The 22,023-nt window shown below is 38.6% G+C and overlaps 1 protein-coding gene across 1 annotated transcript in view; it reads left to right on the forward strand.

Moving 5' to 3' along the window:
* Window positions 1-22,023, forward strand: part of LOC149015593 (uncharacterized) — a 53,280-nt gene that overhangs the window by 25,674 nt on the left and 5,583 nt on the right. The window contains exons 3-9 of the mRNA XM_089156849.1: window positions 253-471; window positions 551-780; window positions 6,844-6,918; window positions 13,802-13,873; window positions 13,957-14,055; window positions 14,204-14,275; window positions 14,352-14,466. Coding sequence (XP_089012975.1) covers window positions 253-471; window positions 551-780; window positions 6,844-6,918; window positions 13,802-13,873; window positions 13,957-14,055; window positions 14,204-14,275; window positions 14,352-14,466 — 882 coding nt within the window. The remainder of the gene's footprint in view (window positions 1-252; window positions 472-550; window positions 781-6,843; window positions 6,919-13,801; window positions 13,874-13,956; window positions 14,056-14,203; window positions 14,276-14,351; window positions 14,467-22,023) is intronic.

Raw genomic sequence — 22,023 nt, forward strand, 5'->3', positions numbered from 1 at the left:
GTACAGTATGTGCTTTGTGTAGTGTGATGGTAAATTTGGCAGGCATGCAAATTTCATGCTACAGTTTGTTTTTCCTGATCCATGATTGGTGACACATCAAATATGTTCTGGCAGTGTCATGGCATTGTGTGACTCAGACATGTACATGTCACTGATATACTTTCTGCATCTTCTGTTTATGGGTTGAGGTTTGTTTGAGCTTGTTCAGTCTCTTATTATGTTAATTATGCTATTTTCATTGATGCTTACCAGAGGTGTTAAAGCAAGTGTGGGACTTATCGGACCAAGATAATGATAGCATGCTATCGCTGAGAGAGTTTTGTACTGCTCTTTATTTGATGGAACGGTATAGAGAAGGTCGCCCACTTCCAGCTGTGATTCCAAGCAGTGTCATGCATGACGAGACACTAATGCGCACCACAGGGCCTGCTGCTGTATATGGAGGGCATGCATCATGGAGACCTCCTACTGGTATTTCTTTGCAGATGCACCTCTCTGTTCTTATTTGCTATATTTTTCTTGATTTTTATCTTTTCCCATGTGTGACCAGGTTTGCCACAACAGCCTGGAATGCCTGGTGCTAGGCCGATATCACCTGCAGTTAGTGGGAGGCCACCATTACCGGTACCTGTCTCTCCTCGAGCTGATGGGGTGATGCAGCCCAATCAACAGAAGTCAAGAGTGCCAGTCTTGGAGAAACACCTTGTAAACCAACTCAGTGAAGAGGAACAGAAGTCATTAAACTCAAGATTCCAGGAGGCAACAGAAGCAGACAAAAAGGTCCCCTTCTTCTTCTGTCTTTTTGTTCCACACATCTGGTTAACCTTGTTTGTTTGAATCATAGCTTGCTATGGTCTTTTTTATTTACATCTTCGTAAATACCACTGTAGTAGTGAGAGTTGAGGAAGTATCAACAAATAATTGGGGGCAGAATCAATTTATCAAGTATGATTAAATGCTTTAGTTTGTTGCATTGTCAGAGAACTAGTAAATTCATAACCAGCCCATTTCTTATGTGTCCTTCCCAGAAACACCCGTCTAAACTCCTTTCAGATGATTTAGTAAAGAAAAATAATGTCAAATGAAGTACTTCTTTATTTCTGAGAAATCAAATGATTGTTGATGGATTTGGAGCTTGTGGATATGGTAAAACAGCTTATGTAGCCTAAATTGGAAAGGATCCAACTGAAAGCCAATATCTCTTTGATCTGGGATGAACCAGTAAGCTTGGTAGGTCAAAGACTCAAAGGTAGGGTTAGCCGGATAGGGGTTGGTAGAAGCTAGGGTTTGATGATAGGATTATGTCGAGTGAGTGTAGGGGAGTTGATCAGTGAAAATTTGGGGTTTTACAGATGGTGGAATATTGTTGGATTTGAAGAAACAGCACGAGTAGGTTTTGTTTTCCGGGCTTAGGAAATAGAATCTTGGGAGAGCCTAGCCTTTTGGCTGGTCAGGATTCAACCATTATCAGATTGGTTTTGTTTGGAGGATATGGGGAGTATCGATCAATTTGCAGACAATTCTGCCAGTTGGTTTGAGCCGTAGAAATTTAGGGTTTCCCAAGAAGAATTGAGATGTTGGAAGTGGTTTTTCTGGTTGAATTAAGCTGCAAAAGGGAATGTTTTTTGTTTATTGTTAGTGTGGTCAAAGTTCGAAGGATTGTAATTACTGGATTAGAAGTAACTTAGGGTTTTGGAATTAGAAGTTTCAAGATGGAATGAGAAGTTGAAGGGAAGTTTGAAGGTGACATTAAATTAAGGGGATTTCAGCACATAGAATTGGACCTACTTCAGATTGAAGGTCAAGGGGACCGAGAGGGGATTTGAACCTGATTTAGGGATGTTTTGATGGTCAATTTGGTCTGTGAATCAGTGATGGCTTGGGAAAATGAAAATCAAAGGGGATTGTTGGGGATTGGGACGTAGAAGCTTAAACGTTGAGCTGGGGGCGGGGATTGATTTGACATATTGATGTTAGAATAGCAGAAACTGGAATGCTGGAAGATCCTTGAACTTGAAGGAAATTCCACCAACCATGAAGAATCTCCGGTGTATATCAAACTTGGCAGCTTAGGGAGATTGAGGAATCACTAAAGGGGGATGGAGAAGCTGAATAGCTCTCAAAAGGCTAATCAATTCTCATGAGTAAAACTTCATTAATCGTATATTGGATAAAACCAAGCAATTATATCTACCATTAATGAGCGCCACTTCTTCCAAGATCTTTGAAGAGAACCAACTCATGGGGGACCAAGAGAGGGTTTCTTGAAATTTTGGTGGGATATTGGAGGGTTCTTTTGACATGGGTTATGATGGTTTGATTTTTCTTGTAAGGGTGGATTTGGTTAGTGACATTTGAATTCCTATGTTGGGTTAGTTGGAATGAAGTAGTATGAAGGATAATGGGGTGTTAGTTTTGGAGAGATTTTTGTAATGGTAGAATGTATGGTAAGATGGGGCAAGTCCGTCAGAATTGAGACATGAGAAGTATTGGAATGGAGCAAAACTTGTGGGGGGATATAGGAGAAAGTGTAGCAAAATACCCTAGAAATATGCAGTGTAGGCCGCGGGGAGCTAGCTTTAGTGGGCTGCGATTCTAGCATAACACACACAACCAAAAACCTTTGGGGGAATAACAGATGAAGAGTCTCTCTAGAAAAACTCATTAGGACACTTAAAAACCAAGTTTTCTATTGGGCATCCTATTTATAAGGTAAGAGCAATGAGTATAGCATCATTCCAATATTGGTCAGGGACATTCATTGCGATCATAATATGATAGGCTATTTTTAATAGATGCTAGTTCTTTTTTTGGCAATCCCATTCTGGGCTGTTGTATTAACAAAACTGGTTTGGGGTATTATGCTAGAGTTAGGGATATCTCTGAAACTCACCATCAATATACTCGGTTCCATTGTCATTGCGAAAAATCTTCACAGTGGCATTGAATTGAGTTTTAATCATATTATGAAAGTCTCGAAAACATCGAAAAACTTCATTCTTTTGTTTTAAAAGATAAATAAAGTGAATGAGAATGACAATTAATGAATGTGACAAAACATCTATGACCAATAATTGACACACGTTGGTAAGGGCCCCACACATCTATATGAATCAACACAAAAGGAACAGATTTTATATTATGAAGAGAATGTAAATATTTGTATAATGAGTCTGCTTTGCAAAAATGTAGGCTTCACCAAAAAAAATTCTTTATTACTAGAGGAAACTAAATTAGGGAATACTTTCTTGAGGGTTTCCTTGGGGGGGGGGGTGACCAAGCCTACGATGCTGTTGAAGAAGGTTTGACAAAACCGAATGGATTTGATGAGGAGACATAGTCATAGCTGAAGGTGATCCTCTAGTCGGTTCTAGTAGGTATAGTCTATTATCCAGCTTACCACGTGCAATCTGCTTTCCCGTTACCAAATCCTGGAAAACACAGTAGAGATGAGAAAAAAAGTCACTTTACATTGCAAGTCATGTGTAAAATTATTGATAGAAAGCAGGTCCTATTGAGTAAGGGAACATAACTAGAGTTGGTAGAAAAGGAAGAAACATGCAAAACTTTAGATTGAGAAAGTGCAGGAGAATGCTGAATGGTCCCTTTTCCAGCAATGGAATAATAAGAACAATCAGCAATGAAAACTTTATCTTTCCTTGAGGCAAGAGAACAATGCAAGAAGGATGATGCAGAATCTGTCATATGATCTATAGCTCTTGTGTCAATAATTCAAGGAGAGCAGAAACATAAGAAATATGAAATCCTGTAAAAGTGTTACTTGATGTAGCAAGATAAGAATTGGTTTGGGCAGTGGAAGGAGCAATAGAAGACGCTGCATTAGCAGTAGAAGATTGCAGAGTACGTCGTAAAATAGCTAACTTCTCCCGGGAAAAACCAATGTCTACAGTAGGTGCTATGGGAACAAGCTTAGAAAGATTGGCCTTTGATTTGCCCTTCCTTTGTGCTTTCTTTTGCTCAAAATCAGCAGACTTCCTATGGAGCTTCCAGCTGTTGGCCTTTGTATGATATGGTTATGATAGTGCTCACACTTGACAATCTCTCCTTGGTTGAATTAGATTTGGTGCTAACAGACTGTTAAGGTTGACTTCTCTACAATAGGAGCACGAAGCATGGTTAAATGATGGTTTTCCTCACACTGAACAAAAGCATAAGATTGTTTTGGTGTAGGAAAAGGAGAACAACTCAACACTTGCTTCCTATTCTGATCATACTCCACATTAAGATCAGCCAAAAAATCATAAACCCGTATCTTATCAGCATGCTTTCTATAGGTAACAACATCATCATGATTCATGGGGTGGTAGTCCCCATAATGATCCAACTCCTGCTAAAGAGAGCGTAGTTAAGCATAATACTAAGCTACAGTCAGTTCCTTATGGGTAGTCTCATGAAACTTCTTCCGTAGCTTATAAACATGTGTTTCACTCTTCCAGGGCTGCAATATCAAGCAATAGATATCCATGGGCTGGAGTATCAAGCAATAAATATTCTCTTGGAATTCAAAAAGGAGCGACATGATGAAAGAGTCATTTAAGACCCATTTATCCTGAGAAGCACCTGTGGTTGTAGACTTGATAGTGGTGCCCGTAATATGTCGAACAGGTCCTCTTTCGGCATTAGTCAGGTAGGAAATCGAGACCAGATCAAATAATTTGTTCCATCCAATCTTATCGAGAGGGGAATAAGAGTGGGATACGGAGCTAGTGGGAGCAGTAGTACCATCGATGGTGGCATAGAAGAAAATTCGACTGAAGTTGTCGAAATTTCGGTAGAAATGTTCGCATTTTTCAATAACGAAACGAAATTCCAATTATTTCAGAAAAGTGTCAAATTTCGTCGAAATTTCAACCATTTCAACATTCCAACTTGTTTTTCCTTAGTTTTTGTTGATTTCTATATCATTTTCACCTTATTTCCATGACTCCTTTGCCTTTAAACACCTCTTTTGCTCATTTTTTGCTTCCACAACAGTTACAAAGGAAAGTCTGGCGACAATAGAATGTGAAGCATGAGCCATACCCAACAGTTCCAAACTTCCCCCTTTTTTTTGTTTTGTTCATGCCTTAAATGATCTTGTATTGCCTTGAAATTAATATATGTTTAGCCTAGGACTATGATCTATGATTGTGTTTTGTTAAACTTATCTTTTTATTATTTGTTACCTTTTTCATTTTCTGATTTTAATAATTATTTTCTAAAATTATGTATTTTTATTTGATGTATATATGATATATAGGCTTCAACTTAATATATGTGAGACACCATCATTTGATCTAGTGGGACTGATTTGACTGCTAGATTAGTGCAGATCTAACCTTGTCTTGGAAATTCTGAAAATTCAAGAAAAATCAAGCAAAATAGTAAGAAAGGGTGATAGGAGAAGGGGGATTGAGGTAGGCTGTTAGTTACTTGGATGGGGGTTCTAGTAGGTGTTTCAATCAAACAGAATGGCTTCTTGAAGGCTGTCTATTCAGCTGTAGCATGTACTTGGATTGACTTCGCCGAACACCTTGAGGGAATGCTCAACTCTTGAACCTTCTAGTTGGAGTTGACTTAAACCACTAGTTAAAACCTCTTGAGGCTTGAAGGAAGAACAATCTATTAATCAACTGTAGTCTATTGTAATCGATTGATGCCTATTTTATAGCCTTGCATGAGAAATACTAGTGAACTAACTTATTTCTAAATGAATAAGCAACCCTGGTAGTGGGTTGCATAACATGAATCAAGAGCTGTAACGAGTCTTGGTAAATACTAAATTACCTAAATGACCTTGCTGTTCCTGACTTAAAGTTGTGCTGAAAGCAAAATTGCCACTGAAATTACTAAAATCGAAAAGATCTATGGAAAAATAAAACGACTTGAAGTACTGCTGAGCAGCTAGACAAGGGTCTTCACTAGGGCTTCTAATGTCAAGGCAGCACGCCCGCCCAGTTAGGGCTGGATGTGCATCATCACCTGTTGAAAAAAACGAGATATCTTGCTAGATCTTTAAATTCTCAATCTGTGGGTATGAGAAGATGTTCTTCTCTTAAAGCTACTTGCATAGTGTGAAGGCTGACCATATTTACCCCATTTTTTTGCAAAATTAATTTCAAGGAAAAGATATAACTTGCACAGCTTTTGGTTAAATGTAGCAAATCTATTGATGCATTTTAGTAGTACCAAGATCTTGTCCACTAAGACTTGTAGTTGATTTGTCCAAAAATATGAAATCTGGTTCTTTTTGGGGATTTCCCCCCTCTTGTTGTAGAAATATGTGAAATTTGACCCTATTTCGATTGACTTCCTGCTAAGTACTGTTCAATCGGTTTGCTGAAACAATATAGACAAATTGAAGCATGACTGAAATTTTGGCCGGAACATTGTGTAATCAGAGGATCAACATGGCTCTGTTTCTATTCTTTACTGAACACAAAAGTACTGCAGGATTTTATTTTTTTTTAAATTAAAATTTTTTTTTAAATTTTTTAATTTCAATGAAATTGTCGATCCATGCCTGCAATTCCTTTTTAGAAAATCTACCCATCATGAAGATTAAGGTCGAGACAGATATCGGACTTACGAAGCTATTTGTGGTTATTCAATTTGTGATGGCGACTCTTTACTATGTTTGTCATTGTTCTATTTTTTTGCATCTTTTGTCTAGAAATATGACGTGTTTAGCACTTGGTAATCTTATGAATTTTCTCCATTTTGCTTGGGATACTTTCTTGTTGGTTCAGTAGGTTTCTTGTAGGCATAAAAATAAAATAATCAATTGATGTTGGAAACTTGGAAAAACCATCTTATCCAGTTCACCTGGCCCTTTTGTGATAGGTGGAGCAATTGGAGAAGGAGATAAAGGATTATCAAGAGAAGACTGAATTCTACCGCAATAAGATGCAGGAACTTGTGAGTAGTTTCACTTTTTATTCTCCAAATTTCATTATTTTCTTGAAGACATAATACATTCTCATTAAGTGAATGCTTCTCCTGTTTCATCTGGGGTTTAAATTTTGTTGTACTTGTTGGATGAATATTAAATGATTTAAGTTTGTCATACTTGTTTCCCCTTCTTTGGAAAGCTTTAATGTGGTAACACTCTTTCATTGTCATAGGGGACTAATTTATCTTATGATTTCTGAATAAATTATTCACTGTAGTGGATGGCCTAGCATGCAATGGATTGGGAAATTCTTAGTCATTGAATATCTGTTTTCTTGGTTTAATGTGAACCCCTTTTGCAAACGGTAAGGAGATTGAATACCCTATAGGTTTGGATAGTTGTGCTTCATTTTAGATACATGGAATGTTTACAAGAGAAGAAAAGGGAAAGTGAGAGCATGAACTGAGAAGTGTTTATTGTTTAGTCTCTGAAATATGGTTGTCAAGGTGACAAGGCGTGGCTAGGCGATAGAGGGCAACAAAAACCAAGGCAACACCAAGCAAACGATAAGGCGTCGCCTAGGCGACAAGGCGACACCTGGTTGCCTTAACCCAAAAATGGGCTTAGGCAAACGCTTTGACAACCATGCTTTGAAAGTAAATTATAGGGAAACGTGTAGGATAACTTTTTTGTATTTGGTTTAATGGAAAATGATGAAATATTTGTCGATAGCATAATCTTTGTCTGGTTAATGTCATAAATATAGTTCGAGGTCTCACCACAAGATCTCATGTTTTTGAGACCTAGAGAGAAGATCCAGAAAGATACAAGATCTCAGCCGAGATCTCATATCTCGCAAGGTCTCGGTTCAACCCAGTCTCTAAAAATACCATATCTCGGTTGAGACATATCAAGATACCTCGATCCAGACTCGATCTTGACCTATCTCGACACTGTTTCTGCCTTTCCTGGTTTTGGTGTTTTGGCCAGGTTTATTGTCGGAAAGTTGGTCAGCTCTCTACCTAAGCAGCGTCAATTAGCTATTTAGCTCATCTAGAATAAAAATATACAGATCTTGAAGCCAATTTTGAAGCGAGGTGAGTGTCTTTCCAAACATCATTTTTTATATATTTATTTATTATTTATTATTTTTTTTCTTTCAAAAACTGTGTTATACATTGATGGAGGTGGTGCTGCTGATGGTGAGCAGAAGTTGAGGAGTTCCTTAGTCATTGATTTTACTCTTGTACTATGCAGTGTAATTATAAGTACACTAATGTTAATGTGAAATTGTGAACAACTGAACATGTTTGATGTATTATTTGACTTAAAACTTTTATATTTTCATTTATATCAAGTAATGGTTGTTATTTCATTTTTTATAAGTCTACATAGTCACTCTTTTAGCGTATTGGTTTCAACATTAGGGTTGAGTTAGAACTTATATTTACACTTGTTTTCTGACTAATCTAAAGCTACAACTATGTTTATAAGGCCTAAAATAGATTAAATACGAAATTCTAGCCCAAACTGAGTCCTAATACCGATCGAGAGAGGTCCTCAAGTTGGTTCAATTTGATTGAGGATTTTTACCAGATCTTGGCCAAGATCTCGCAAAATCGAGATCTCAAACCATGGTCATAAAGCTGCCTAAGCATGGCATGGATTAAGTTTGCAGCAAGGTTTCTTTAAGTTGATGATCTATAGGGAAAAATAAATTCAAATAAATAGCTAATTGATACTGAAATAGATGTAGTCTACCATCTGTTACTATTTTAGTTGGATGCTAATTTCTACAGGGACATCTAGACCATACTGTTTAGCATTCAAAGAACACATGGAAGAAGAAGAAGAAAACGTATGAATGTATCATTGAAATTTGGACAGTCGGAAAATGCCACTAATGTAGAAAATAAGAGTGTAATATCTTGGCCGACTTGTGTTGAGAGAATTGAATTGAAGGGACAATACTAAATCAATTGTTTTCCCCCTGACCCCCGGGGGGGGGGTGTCAAGTATGCAGGCTGTGGCAAATCTTGGACATTGATCACGGTATGCTGTATGCCTTCTGAATATGTAGGCATCTTATGAGCTCAAGCATCATAATCTGCAAATCATTAATGATAATGTTTTCTCTTGATGTCTACTAATCTCTCTCTCTCTCTTTTTGGGGTGGGGTGGGGTGGGGAGGGCTATCTATTAATTTTGGTGACAGCATATGAATCCTGAAATTTATGATGGGGATTAGAAAATCATTGAAGAATCATTTCTAGAGACCATGTCTTGGGGGTAAAAATCTGATGAACCGAAACTTGAAAGGTAATTTACCTTAGGGGCCTTGAATTATGGAGCCATCGATAGCATTTCACCCTAGATCCAAGATTGTGTAGGGTCTCCTAAGGCTTTTGATGCTGCAAACTGCTTCAAGATGGTGACCATGATGAATAATCTGGAAAAGGCCAGCATGCTGTCCAGACAGTAGATTGCCTTTTCAAAAACCTAGTGACCACCTTCTCTCATTGGTTTTTGCATTCCAGGACTTTCCAACCCATTGTTGGACATATGTGTCCATCCTACATCACTTTGTGGTAGAATCATAGAACAAAATTCGGTCGAAACTTGCGAAATTTTGACCGAAATTTTCCATTTTGGGAATCTTGAAACAAAAAACTAGGGGACCGAAAAAATCCCAAGTTTTGATCAAAACCGTCGAAATTTGGTCGAAACTTGTCGAAACCTGGTTCAACCTAGCTGGTTCATGAGAAATTTTTTTCCCAAAGTTCGTGGAAACTTGGGAAAGTTTGTGGAAACCTGGGAAATTTTGTGGAAACCTGAGACTTTTTCTTGCAAGTTTCGTAGCTTTTTTATATTTTCAATTTTTTTTTGTTTCTTTCATGTTTCCCCAAATACCATGATAAATACCCCCTTAATCAGGACTTCCCTATCCAAATTGCGTATTCCCTTAGACTGGTTATCTTAGGCATGTTGATGACCAGACTTATAAAGTTATAGTTGTCGATTACCTTGACAACCATAGGCATAAAATTTCATGGGATGTCTATGTTCATTGGTTGGAGGAAAGGATTTTATAGGCATAGTACTACTCAGCTCACAAGATGGATCCACCGAGGCACTCCTCTTGGCATTGAGTTGTACTTTCCTTTTATTGTTAGTTACTTTGTATTTGATGTTTTGAAGTTAGAAATGGTAAATTGAATGTTATGTACTTAAGTAGTTAAGTTTATAGTGTACTTCTCGGACAACTCTACATTGATGTTATGTACATTAAATGACTTATCTACATTGACTTTTTTAGCAAATACAACAATTGTGTTCTTTATACTCTAATTAGCTTAAATGCCGAGTCCTACCCTAAAATATTCCCTAAAACTTGTCAAGACTTCATGTCGAAACTTGCACAAAAAGGTCCTAAGTTTCTTCGAATTTTTCTAGTTTCCCACCTAGGTTTTTCATTTTCACCTAGTCGAAACTTGAGTTTCCCTCAAATTTTTTAGAATACACTAATACAGGGCAAATGGTGATGTAACCAGCCCAAGGCAGCCCCCAAACTTGAAGAAGATCACTCAAAATACTCAATGGTGGCTCTCCAAAGAAGGCCACGATCCTTTCCCTCAAATCTCGGATTCTTTGTATTCAATTCAATCTTTAGTTTACATTGAGAGGAGTCAGCTATTTATAACCTTACACAAATAGGGAGAGACTTAGACGCTAACTGGGAAATAAAAACTGACTCGACTAGGTTTACTTTATAAACTAGGATCCCCTTTACAACTAAGTAAATAACAACCACACGAATTAAGGAATTTAACTTGCAATAAAAGACCTAATTATCCAATTCCCAATGGCACTGTAACTGACTTGACTGACTCAAACAGGGAACTAAAAACAGATTTGGACTCCAAAAATAAAAACAAAAATTCTGTGATAAAAATAATCAACCAAGACTGGAAAATGACCAAATTGCCCCTACGGGGGTTTGGCCAGCCCCTAGTTGCGCCATCTTGGTTGGGCCTTGTGGCCCAAATTAGGGTTTCAGCCTGGGGACATTTTGTGCTTACATCATTTGTTCGTTTTTCTATCATTGGTAGACTCTTGGCTGAAGTTGTTAAGCAGGGTGTCGATACCCAGGTACCTGCTGGTAATTGGTGGCATCTCAAAAGTTGATTCTCATAACAGCTACAAAATGCAATGAAGTTACATTGGATTCTAGCTTCTAATTTATAATTTGTTATTAATGAATTTATGCTGCAGTTTAGATTCTCTTAGTTGTAATTGACACTAAGTGGCCTACTTTCTGGCACCTACCTTCTAGTGCTTAAGTCCATTGTTTTGATTGGCAAAATGAATAGTGGATCAAGTTATCAACTATAGTTTGTCGTAGATATTTTGACTACATTGCTTTTTGGACAGAGTGCTTTAAGACTGCACGTCTACAACAACAGGAAGAACTTTATCCACTAATGTGGTCAGCTGCATGGATCCTTGCCTTCCAGTAAGCTAGAGATCTTTCTTGATACAAGACCTAAGCTATGTGTGTACTCTTAGGTTCATTTTAGATCTGCCCCTGGGGCTCTTATCACTCCTCTGTTCTAAAACTTTCAAAGGGTTGACATGGTCATGCAACCTCATAACCACTTTCTCGTAGCTTTTCATGTATCTGAGCTATTCCTTAATCTGCTCTTTGTGATTGCTAGTTACTGTATCCTGGCCATACATCATTCTCAACTTCCTCATCTCCATTATACTGAGTTTATCTACATGATGCTATTTAACTGTCAATTGTAATGAAAACAGAGAAGAAAACAAAGGAAGAGAGGAGAGCTCAATTTCACCAAGAATAACTATGCTAAAGCTTTCCTAATTGAACTCCACCTAAATAGGACTTGGAAGTCCTAATTTTTTTCAACTTCCAAGGCTAGCACCATCAAGAACAACATCCTTTCTTTCCTCTTTCACCCGTTAATCCTCCCCTTCAAGCCGGAGCATATATAAACTTGTTTTAGATGTAGTCAACCCTTGCACTCTGCAATGCCTTAGTGAACAGATTTGCTAGCTGCTCTCCTATATGGACATGGATAGGAGCAATGAATTCATATTGTAGTTTCTCACAAACAAAATGACAATTTACTTCAATGTGCTTTGTATGCTCATGGAAAACAGGGTTTGATGCCATGTTAATAGCTACCTGGTTATCACACTATAATGGCATAGGAGAATCATGAATGAAACCAAGTTCTTTTGAGTATTTGTCTGATCCATATGAACTCATTGCTAACATGTGCCGTTGCTCAATATTCTGACTCTGCGCATGATTGAGCAAGCATAATTTTCTTCTTGCTTTTCCTGTACACTAAGATTTACTCTAGTGAAGGTGCAGTATCCTGTGGTAGATCTTCTATCAACTGGACATGCTGCCTACTCAGCATCTGAAGAACCTTCCACATGTGTTTGACCCTGATCTGAGTATATACATCCACATCCAAGGTCACTCTCGGGACACCTCAAAATTCTCATAATAGCATCCTAATGAGATGTTCTTGGACATAAACTGGCCTATAACACTGACAAGGAAGGCAATATCAGATCTAATTACAGTCAGATAGCTTAGCTCGCGAACCAATCTATGATACTTCTTAGTCATCATGAAAATCTCCATCATCTGGCATAGGTTACAAATTTGGTTCCATAGGATTCTCTAGAGGATTAGACCCAGGAATCCCTGGTTCAGACGACAAATTTATGCCAACTCTCTTTGCGACCAGAAGATACCTTTCTTGGATTGAGAATTTATATTCCCAAGTAATGCTTGAGTCTCCCAACTCTTTAGTCTGAACTTTTTTTGCTGTACATGAGTTTTAAGTTGTTCAATACTCAAGCGTCGTCTCCATAAATAAAAATATCATCTCCATTAATAACAATATCATCAAAGTATACAACAACAAATAGTCTCCCAACTTTAAGATTGACAAAAAAAAAAGAAAGAAAAACAATGAGTGGTCACTCTCAGTCCTAGTCAGACCGAAACTAGTTACAACTGAAGTAGATTGACCAACCATGCCCTAGGTGATTGTTTCAGCCCATTCAGAGATGTCTTATGTTTATGCACCAAACCAAGCTCGCCCTGAGCAGCAAAAATTGGAGGTTGCGCCATATATAGTTATTCCAGGAGATCACTGTGAAGGAAAGCATTCTTCACATGTGATCATAGTTGTCATGTTGACGAGGCGATGCAAGGTGGCTTAGGCTAGTTGAGGCGGTGATGCGACAAAGCACCCATCGAGGCATTTCCAAGGCGGTCAAGGCGCTTCAAATGGCATTTTTAGTGTACATCCTCTAAACTCTAGCTCTATTTCATACATCATATAAGAAAAACGCTAAAGCAGTTCACAAGTGGAAAGCTCTACCCTCATGTGAGAACACTTGGGAAGACTTTAGGGAAATACAAAAAGAATTCCCAGATTTTCACCTTGAGGACAAGGTGAAACTTAAGGGGGGAAGTGTTGATAAGACCCTAATCACCAGAGTGTACAAGAGAAAGAAGAAGAGGTACTACATGATGCAAACTACAGCTGCTACAGCGGATACATCTGAGGAGAGAACAGCTGGCATCACTCCATTGGACAGCAGCCACTAACTTGCTGTCCTAACCTGCTACAGACAGAGGAGCACAGGGGTGCATCCAGTTGGCATCATGTGATTGGTTGAGAGTGGAAGAATCGGTGCTTCATTTGTATGAAGAAATAAGTAGTTGGGCACACTATAATATTAGACAAAATTGTGTTATGTTCAATCTGAAAATTGAAGAGTAGAGACATTTTTAACTATTCTAGTTTTATAATGCACAGTATCACTGTGATCAATTGTTATAACTGCTTCATGGTGTACTAGGTATTGTACAAAAGCAGATGTGATAATCGACTTAATGAGGTCACAGAAAGGGCTTCTGCTGATAAACGTGAGGTATTTTCTTTCGACACATGGAATGGGCATTGCTTGATTTGCTGCATATGCTTATTTGCCTAATTGGAACAAACTCTGGTCAGGTTGAGACACTAGCTAAAAAATATGAAGAGAAGTACAAGCAGGTTGGAGACGTAGCATCTAAATTGACCATTGAAGAAGCCACATTTCGTGATATTCAGGTAGGGTGCCCTCAATGAAAGAAATAAGAACCAACAATAGCTAGCCTTATGTCATTTACTCACATAGTATCTTAAAAAAAGGTCCCTCTTGTGGACTTGGTTTTGCTGTCTGCTAACGTGTTCTTGTCTTCTTATATTTCATCTGTAGGAGAGGAAGATGGAACTATACCGAGCAATTGTCAAAATGGAACAGGGGGATACGGCTGATGGTGTTCTTCAGGTGATTCCTAAATTTGACGAGTCAATGTTAACGGTACAGGCAGTTGTTTAACTACAATTTCCGCTGTTCTTTACAGGATCGTGCTGAACATATCCAGTCAAATCTTGAGGAGCTAGTGAAGGGTTTGAATGAACGGTGCAAGAAATATGGGTTACGTGTCAAGCCTACTACACTAGTTGAGCTTCCTTTTGGTACTATTACTCTTGCAGTAATCCTGTTTCCTGAATCTTCCAAATTGAATTTTGCTGATGATCATCGTCATTCTTCAAAATATGCTAAAATCTGTTGGGCTTCTAACTCTACTTATCTGCTGAAGGGAAGTCATGTGTGCTTCCCCTGCCCCTTACTATATATATTGATTTGCTTTGCAAGAAAGAGTATTTGCTGAAATTGTATCACACCTGTATATATCTCCATTTGCCTGAAGTGAGTTCACATTTGTTCATGTTTGGATGGGGTGGATGGGGTCCTTGTGGTGTTTGGACCCAGATTCTTGGTTATATCCATGGATAATCTTTCTTGAAAGCCTGCCGATAGGATTTTTTTTAATGACACAGGAATCATCCCTGTGCCTGGTTCCAGAATTAGATGATTCTTGAGTTGGTTCCAGAATCAGGGCAGTAGAATCCACCAAAATTAGATGATTCTTGGTATGGTACTGCCTTGTTCTGATTCTGGTCAGATCCTGAGCTGGAATCCCATCCAGTTTAGTGTTCAGTGCATTTTAACTCTTTTAATTTAATTTTGCCCCATCCATTTCCTTTCTCTCTCTCTCTTCTCTCCCCCCCCCCCCCCCATTGCACATAAATAATTTCAGCTCTCTTTGGCCTACTCCTTCCTAGACAGCCAACCTAGGTTTAGGATTAAGAATCAATCATCAATTAGCTGCTCCAGAAGCCCAGATCTGAGCTGTTTTCCTCATAATTAGGCTGAAAAGACTTTCTGGTTTCTGGAGGAAAGAGAAAAGATAGGGGCTCTTTTGGGACTGTGAACAGTAGTCATGAATACTAATGTGAACATCAACTTTATTGAAAAGGAGAGCGGAGAAAAGAGATAGGAGAGAATAGTTTTCACTACTCTCAGTTGTCGCAAAAAAAAATCATCCTAAATTATCAATTGGGTGGGTGTTACTGTGTTACATGTATTTAAAGAACACAAAATACTAAAAAATGAATCCTCCTTTGGTGTCTTGCTTCTTAAAATTGTTGAACATACTCAAAAAATTAGGATTTAGGACTTCTTGCTTACCAAACTATGAAACCTTCAAAACAAAACCTAGATCTTATGGGACTCTTTCAAACTTATTTACTGTAGTTGAGTAATGGATTCTGCAAGATCCTTATACCAACCACTGTTAAACAATGCTGAACTAATGTCTAATGCGTCTCATCACTAATTAAATCATATATCTTGTGCTACTGTATTGACCTCCTATTTTGGGCCTTATAATATGGTTTCAAATAAAATCTATCCAATTAATTAAAAGCCCATATTCGTAGGTATTAAATTAAGGCCACTATTTGGTCCAGTCTTGCATTATTCTCCCTTGGTTTAAAAAGTTTTTCTTGCTCAGGTTTTGAAGTAGAGGAGGATATTCAACATTTCAACCATCCTCCTTGACCAACTGAAGTTGTCGTTCAGACCATGATGCAATGGTCCAAAATTAACAGCAGAAGATTTTGTTGAAATGCAACTTTGAAACTAGATTTTGACTATTTTAAATCAAATGTCGAACAGTTTGTGGTCTCCATGGGTAGCTCTTCAATAAGGGTGCCACTAAGTCACCCTTCATCAGTGTGTCAACCTTTTACTTTCCCCCCATTATTCAATGAATGATACCTGCTTGTTAAAAGTTCTGATGTGGATCCAGTGCAGGCAAAGTCCCTAGGCTTGCTGCCCAGCAGCTTGAGCAAGTCATTGTTCATTGTACATGGTTTTCTTTTTCATTGTTAGTAATTTCACTGGTAGTTTAGTAACTCTTCTCCACTTCAAGTTATGGAGTGCTAGGTCATGTAATTGTAGGTTATCACTTATCAGTCTTTTATTTAAAGTCTGCTTTCTTTTCCAGCTTTTAATTCATGTAATGCAGCAGCCCATTATTAGGCTGCTTAGTAAAATATGGGCTAGCTGCTGTTGGTAGTTTGTCATTTTTTAAGTCCAATTTCACTATGACTTCTTATGTAAGGCTATAAATATCCCCCAGTCAATTAGAATAGATACACATCAAATTAGTTTCAAGTCCCATTTGGGAGTGTTGCTGCTGCAACTGTGTTTAATATGGATGGTCCAAGATTGATCAACAGTTTAGGTCTCTGGTGAAGTCAGACCTAGATTCTTGCTATGGCTGAAGGGACAGCCTTCTACAACTCCATCTGCATTTGATCCAAGCTTCTACAAGGCCCTTCATCTCGGTATCTAGCAGCCTATCTGAACCCCCTTCTCCTATCACCTTTGTTTCAGTTTTTCTTGATTTTCTAACTTCTCAAGATCCCCAAAATTCAAGACCAGATTTGCAACAATCCAACTGTCGGATCTATCCCACACTTTAGGTGCATCATCCTCCCAACCCTATGACATTATATCCTAGTTTGACCCCATTTTGACCATCCAATTCCAAGATATTAATATTTTCTCAGATTTTTGTACTCCCTAAAATCCCTCAAAACAAGAAGTTACATATCTTCCTTTTAGCCATTTAAACCCAACAAAACTGGAGGGATCATATACGTCCAAGTTTCTGGCTTGCTGCCCATTCTAACTCCTATAAACCCTGGTTTCCCATCCTCAAAGAATTTATCCTGCATCTCCCAGGGGGTGGGATAAGTATCCTTGATATCATAAATATCATTTACAGGCGCATTACTTTTAACCATGTGGCACCAACCTATCCCATTTCCTCTAAAACAAAACCTATCCACCCCATACAAGTTGATTTGTGGAAAAAATCTTGGAAGAAGTGGACCTCTTTCAGGTGAGGCTGCATCAAGTTGCTTTTGAAGGATCAAACATGAGTTGGAGCTGACTCTTTAGTTGCCAAGTCACTGGAACTCATGAAGATCATCTCTAATCATTTGCATGTTCTATTGTGGATGTTAAAATTTTCTTTAAATTATTATTTTTTTAGATAAGTGGCCCAGGGAGAAGTGAACAGGTGACCTCTGAGCTACACCCGTTTGAGGTTGCATTGCTTGAAGGTCTTTGAAGATACAAAGTTATCCTATGGGTTGATGGTTTCTACTGCCCATTTAAGATAAGATAGGTTCTTATACCAAAATTGACCCAGACAACCAACCTACATTTCCAGATCAGGAATCAATGATTGGATTGGTTGCTTCACATGCCCATCTGAACTTCTTCCTGAATTACTGTCTAGAAAAGTCGTGCTGATTCATTTGTTTCAGCACCCCCGCAGAATTTATTTATTATTATATATATATATATATATATATTTTTTTTTTTTGGGGGGGGGGGGGGGGGGACACGGTTATTTCAGGACTGTGAACAGTTCCTGTAAATACTAATTTGGAAGAGAAGAAGATATAAGAGAACAAAGGGGTAGGAGAGAAGAGTTCTCACATGTCACAAGTCTTAATTTGTACTGAAAACTTTCCTCTAAAACAATTGTTGTGCATAAGTCACATGTATTATTTTTTAGAAAAAAAATCCACCAATATCTTGTTTCAAATAAGTGAATTTTTTTACCCAAAGAAAAAATGAAGTGACTCGGAAAAAAAAATCCAATTTTAACTTGCCAAACTACTAAAGCTCTTGAAAGAAAACTGTCTAATTTGACTCTTTTGGACTTGTCTATGATAGCTTAGGAATTGGCCCCACAAAATCTCTATAACTACCACTATCAGATACATTAGGGGTGCAAGTTTGGCCCTAAATAGCTTTAACCTACTTTGACCTAGAATAGGGTTTGGGACTTATTACCCTGAGGGTGGGGTCATGGTGGCCTTGCATAGGTCAGGGTTGGGTTAAGGTTGGTGTTTGACCTAAGCTAGCCTAACCCTACCACATTGTAAAATATTTTTGGTAAAAGTAGGCAACAATATGGAACTATGCAGTGTTTTAATGTTTTATTGTCACAATCAAGTCAAGGCTGGGCCAGGATCAGTGTTAAGTGTCCAACCTGGCTCAACTTTTCCTTGCTCAACCCTGTAGGGTCAGGGTTAGGGTTTTGTTTTTGAAAACCCAGCCCAAACTGACTCTATTGCAGCCCTAGGATACATAGTTTCAAGGTGCCTAGGCGATCAAGGAATTCGAACACCTTGGTGTTGCCTAGAAGACTCCTTGATGACCAGCATGGTCAAAGATCTCGCGAGATCTTGCTTTTTTGGTCTGGCTAGACAAGATGCAGGTCGATACCAGAAAAGTAGTGCAACTCAACTGAGATCTCGGTCCAACCAAGGCCTTTTTTTACAAAACTCGATCGAGTTGAGGCTAGATCCGGTCTCCTCTTTACTCTCTCTCTCGCTTCTCTTACCTCATATCTTGACAACAAGCTTGTGAGGGTGATTTTGGCTGGATGTTCCCCCTAATTCTCGCTGGATCTTCACCTGCAACCCTCATAAGCAAGGTTTAGCACATCTACATCAATAAAACAAGATCAATCAACTGTATGAACCTGTGGAGCTGCTGGTGGAGCTGGGCCTTATGAGTTGTTTTCTTGAGAGTCAAGAATGATGATGTTGTATTGTACTTATATGAATGGAATTCTAAAAAATTTAAGTTTTGATGTATCTTATCACTTGGTTTTCATTTATACATCTTAATGATTCTATATTTCATGTTTTATAACCATGCAAGTTCATTCTTGCAGCATTTTGGTTTCAAACTTAGGGTCGAGCTAGAACTCATACATAAGGTTTTTTTTTCTTGTAGGTCTAAGGCCACCAGTGTGTTTAGAAGGCCTAAAATAGGTTAAATACCACTTTTGAGCCCAACGTGACCCTTAAAAAGCCCAAAGATGGGCCCTCAAGATTTACCAATCTCTCCCAAGATCTCGCCAACTTGAGCGAGATCTTGAAGCTTGATGACTAGTAACTAGGACAGTTTTAAAAGACTTGGAAGGCTCAATACGTGCTGTACGAGGAACTGTTGCACTAGAATCAGCACTAAACCATCCAGCTTTATACCAATGATCAAGTTGAGAATACCTTAACATACCAACGGACCCAATTTTAATTAGGGTGGTGTAAATATTTAATAATTGCTCAATTTCAGGTCTTGGACCTCCTTTTTGTTGAATTGAACAGTTTCTGTTTCATGTTCTATGTTTAAGTACATATTGTTTTTAGTTGATGAATAGCTCTTCTTTTAAGTGAAATTATCTGGTCACTCATCATACATTGAGCATGATGTTATTGTGAACACGAAACCGAAAAAGGGAAGCCCGCCGAGCCCCGAAACCAGGGGGGCCAGGGCCAAGGGATGGTTGGGCTTGGGAGAGAATGCATACCCAAGCCCTAAAAACGGTTATATTTAGAAGTGAATATTGATGTTGGTATGTTGCATAGATCATATTCAACCGAGAATTTAGGCATTTGGATAATCCTGACTAGAATTGAACCTTGGTCTCCTACAAGGCCACAGGTTCATGAAACCTGCCCAACCCGACTGGTCCTGCAGTATGGCTAGAACGACAAGGAAAGCCCAAGGTGGATGATGTTGGGGCCACCCTACATAAAGATATAGTATTCTGTTATCCCTAAAAATCATTGAAACAAGACCTAAATCCTGAAACAGTGTCATGATTAGGGATCAGTCCAAAATACAAAAACGTGCCCAATGCACCATGATGCACTGGCAAAGGGAATACATTGATGGACATTGGTATATCCATTTGATGACTGATAAAGGAGTAACATATGCCCATCCCACTGGGTAAAGTTTTAACCTGAACCGAGCATGGGAAGCCTGCATAATGTTATTTTTAAGGTTACAAAAAAAGGCACTATAATGGAACCTCATGTCACTCTGCCATCTCACACGAACTGCTCAGGGACCCCAAGCTCTTTGTGCTGAAACTTGACCATGAAGGGGGGATTGTGTCCTTTGGGCATAAAGGTCTGAAAATGAATATATCAAGAATGAATTAGTTAATACATGTAGAGCACACAAAACAAGAGAGTGTAAACACACACCTGACACTGCAATGTCCACCACAGCGGGCCATTTGGAGAAAATAGGAAACAAGAAAAAGAGAAACGAGGGAATCTGAAGCGGGCGATCCTGAGCACCCAAGACAAGACACAAGAAGGAAACGGTGAGGAATAGCCGGAAACCGGGAGTGGTGCCATTGTGTTCGAACCAGTGGCTGAACCCACCCCATGGATGACTCATCACAAAGTAACAGTACGCCATGTCCATAGGGACCCAGGGCCAAGCAAACCCACCACGGTCAGTAAGGGAAAAGAAAAGAAAATGAAACAAAACAAAAGCCAAAACCAAAACAAAGAAATATAAGCAACCAACCCACAACAAAACAAGCCAAACCCAAAAAACAAACACCAACCAAACCCAATAAAAATCATAACCAAGAAAAGATAAACACAGCAACACACAAGCAAAGGAGCAGGGGAGACTGAAGTGGTGCCGAAGAGGACGCCAGACCTCAAACCAAGACACAAACACACACAAACCACGCCATGTCTCCACAAACCAAACAAGCCACCCCCCAAAGACGGAGGAGAGCAAAAAACCCAAGGAGTTGATTCACTGGTTGACCTCTCGGTTTGTTATGGCCTTAAGTGTGCGTGCCCCCATAGCTCATCAGCGTGCCCAGTAAGATCACCCTCAGGATAGACTAAATAATCAGGTTGACTAACCATCCACTCACTGCTCCAGTCAAGCTCATAAAGGAGTCGGGATCATAATTTCTATTTGATCGTCTTTCATTGATGCTTTCTTAAAGACGGCGATTGTATTGAATAAAAGCTAGATCATTCAACCGCTCATGTTCCAGCCTATTCCTCTTCTTGTTGTGAATCTAAATTTATAATCAATTGAAGAGAATCCCAAGTTATTCTTCCAAAATTTAAACGTAATAAATATTTAAATCACTTAATACTTAAAAACTCAAATGTGCTTCAATTCCGTTTACAACCAGAGGAGGAACAACAAAGGCCTAGTATCCTCTTGTCCGATCCTTCTAAACTCAAAAGCATTTGCTCCATGTGTATCCCACCAAGTAACTATAATATAAAAAAAAAAAATAGATTAACATAAAAACTAGAGTTACAAACTAAATAAGTATAACTAAAAATAAAAAGCATACAAGTAAAAACTTACGAGGACTCATAGTTGTACGTTGTCTGATAGCCGTACTTGTGGAGAAAGGACCTCTAATTCACTTGCCTGGTGCAATACCTTATATTGTAGATTTACATCAGGCATTAGTCTTGCAACAACTTCATTGAAAGAAGTTTGGAGAGAACTAACCAACTCACAATCATCCACAACATTTAAATTTTAGAACTTCCTAGGATTCAAAAATAAGGCTGCACCATATAGAGGTCTCTCCATTTGACACTCCCATCGCCTATCAATTATTTGTAAGACTTTTTTCTAGAGTCGTTCTTTGCCTCCAAAATTGTCCTTTATTCTTCTTTTAGCCTCTTGCATGGCTACAAAGTCTTCAAGCAATGTGGGTCTTTCATTAGCATCTACAATCCTTAATACAATCATAAGAGGTTGTGATGCTCTAATGCAATCCTCCACACCATGCCAAAATGCCATAGCAA

This window comes from Hakea prostrata, chromosome 5, assembly GCF_041222555.1.
Source record: "Hakea prostrata isolate BN-2017 chromosome 5, UWA_Hpros_2, whole genome shotgun sequence".
Taxonomy (NCBI): Eukaryota; Viridiplantae; Streptophyta; class Magnoliopsida; order Proteales; family Proteaceae; genus Hakea; species Hakea prostrata.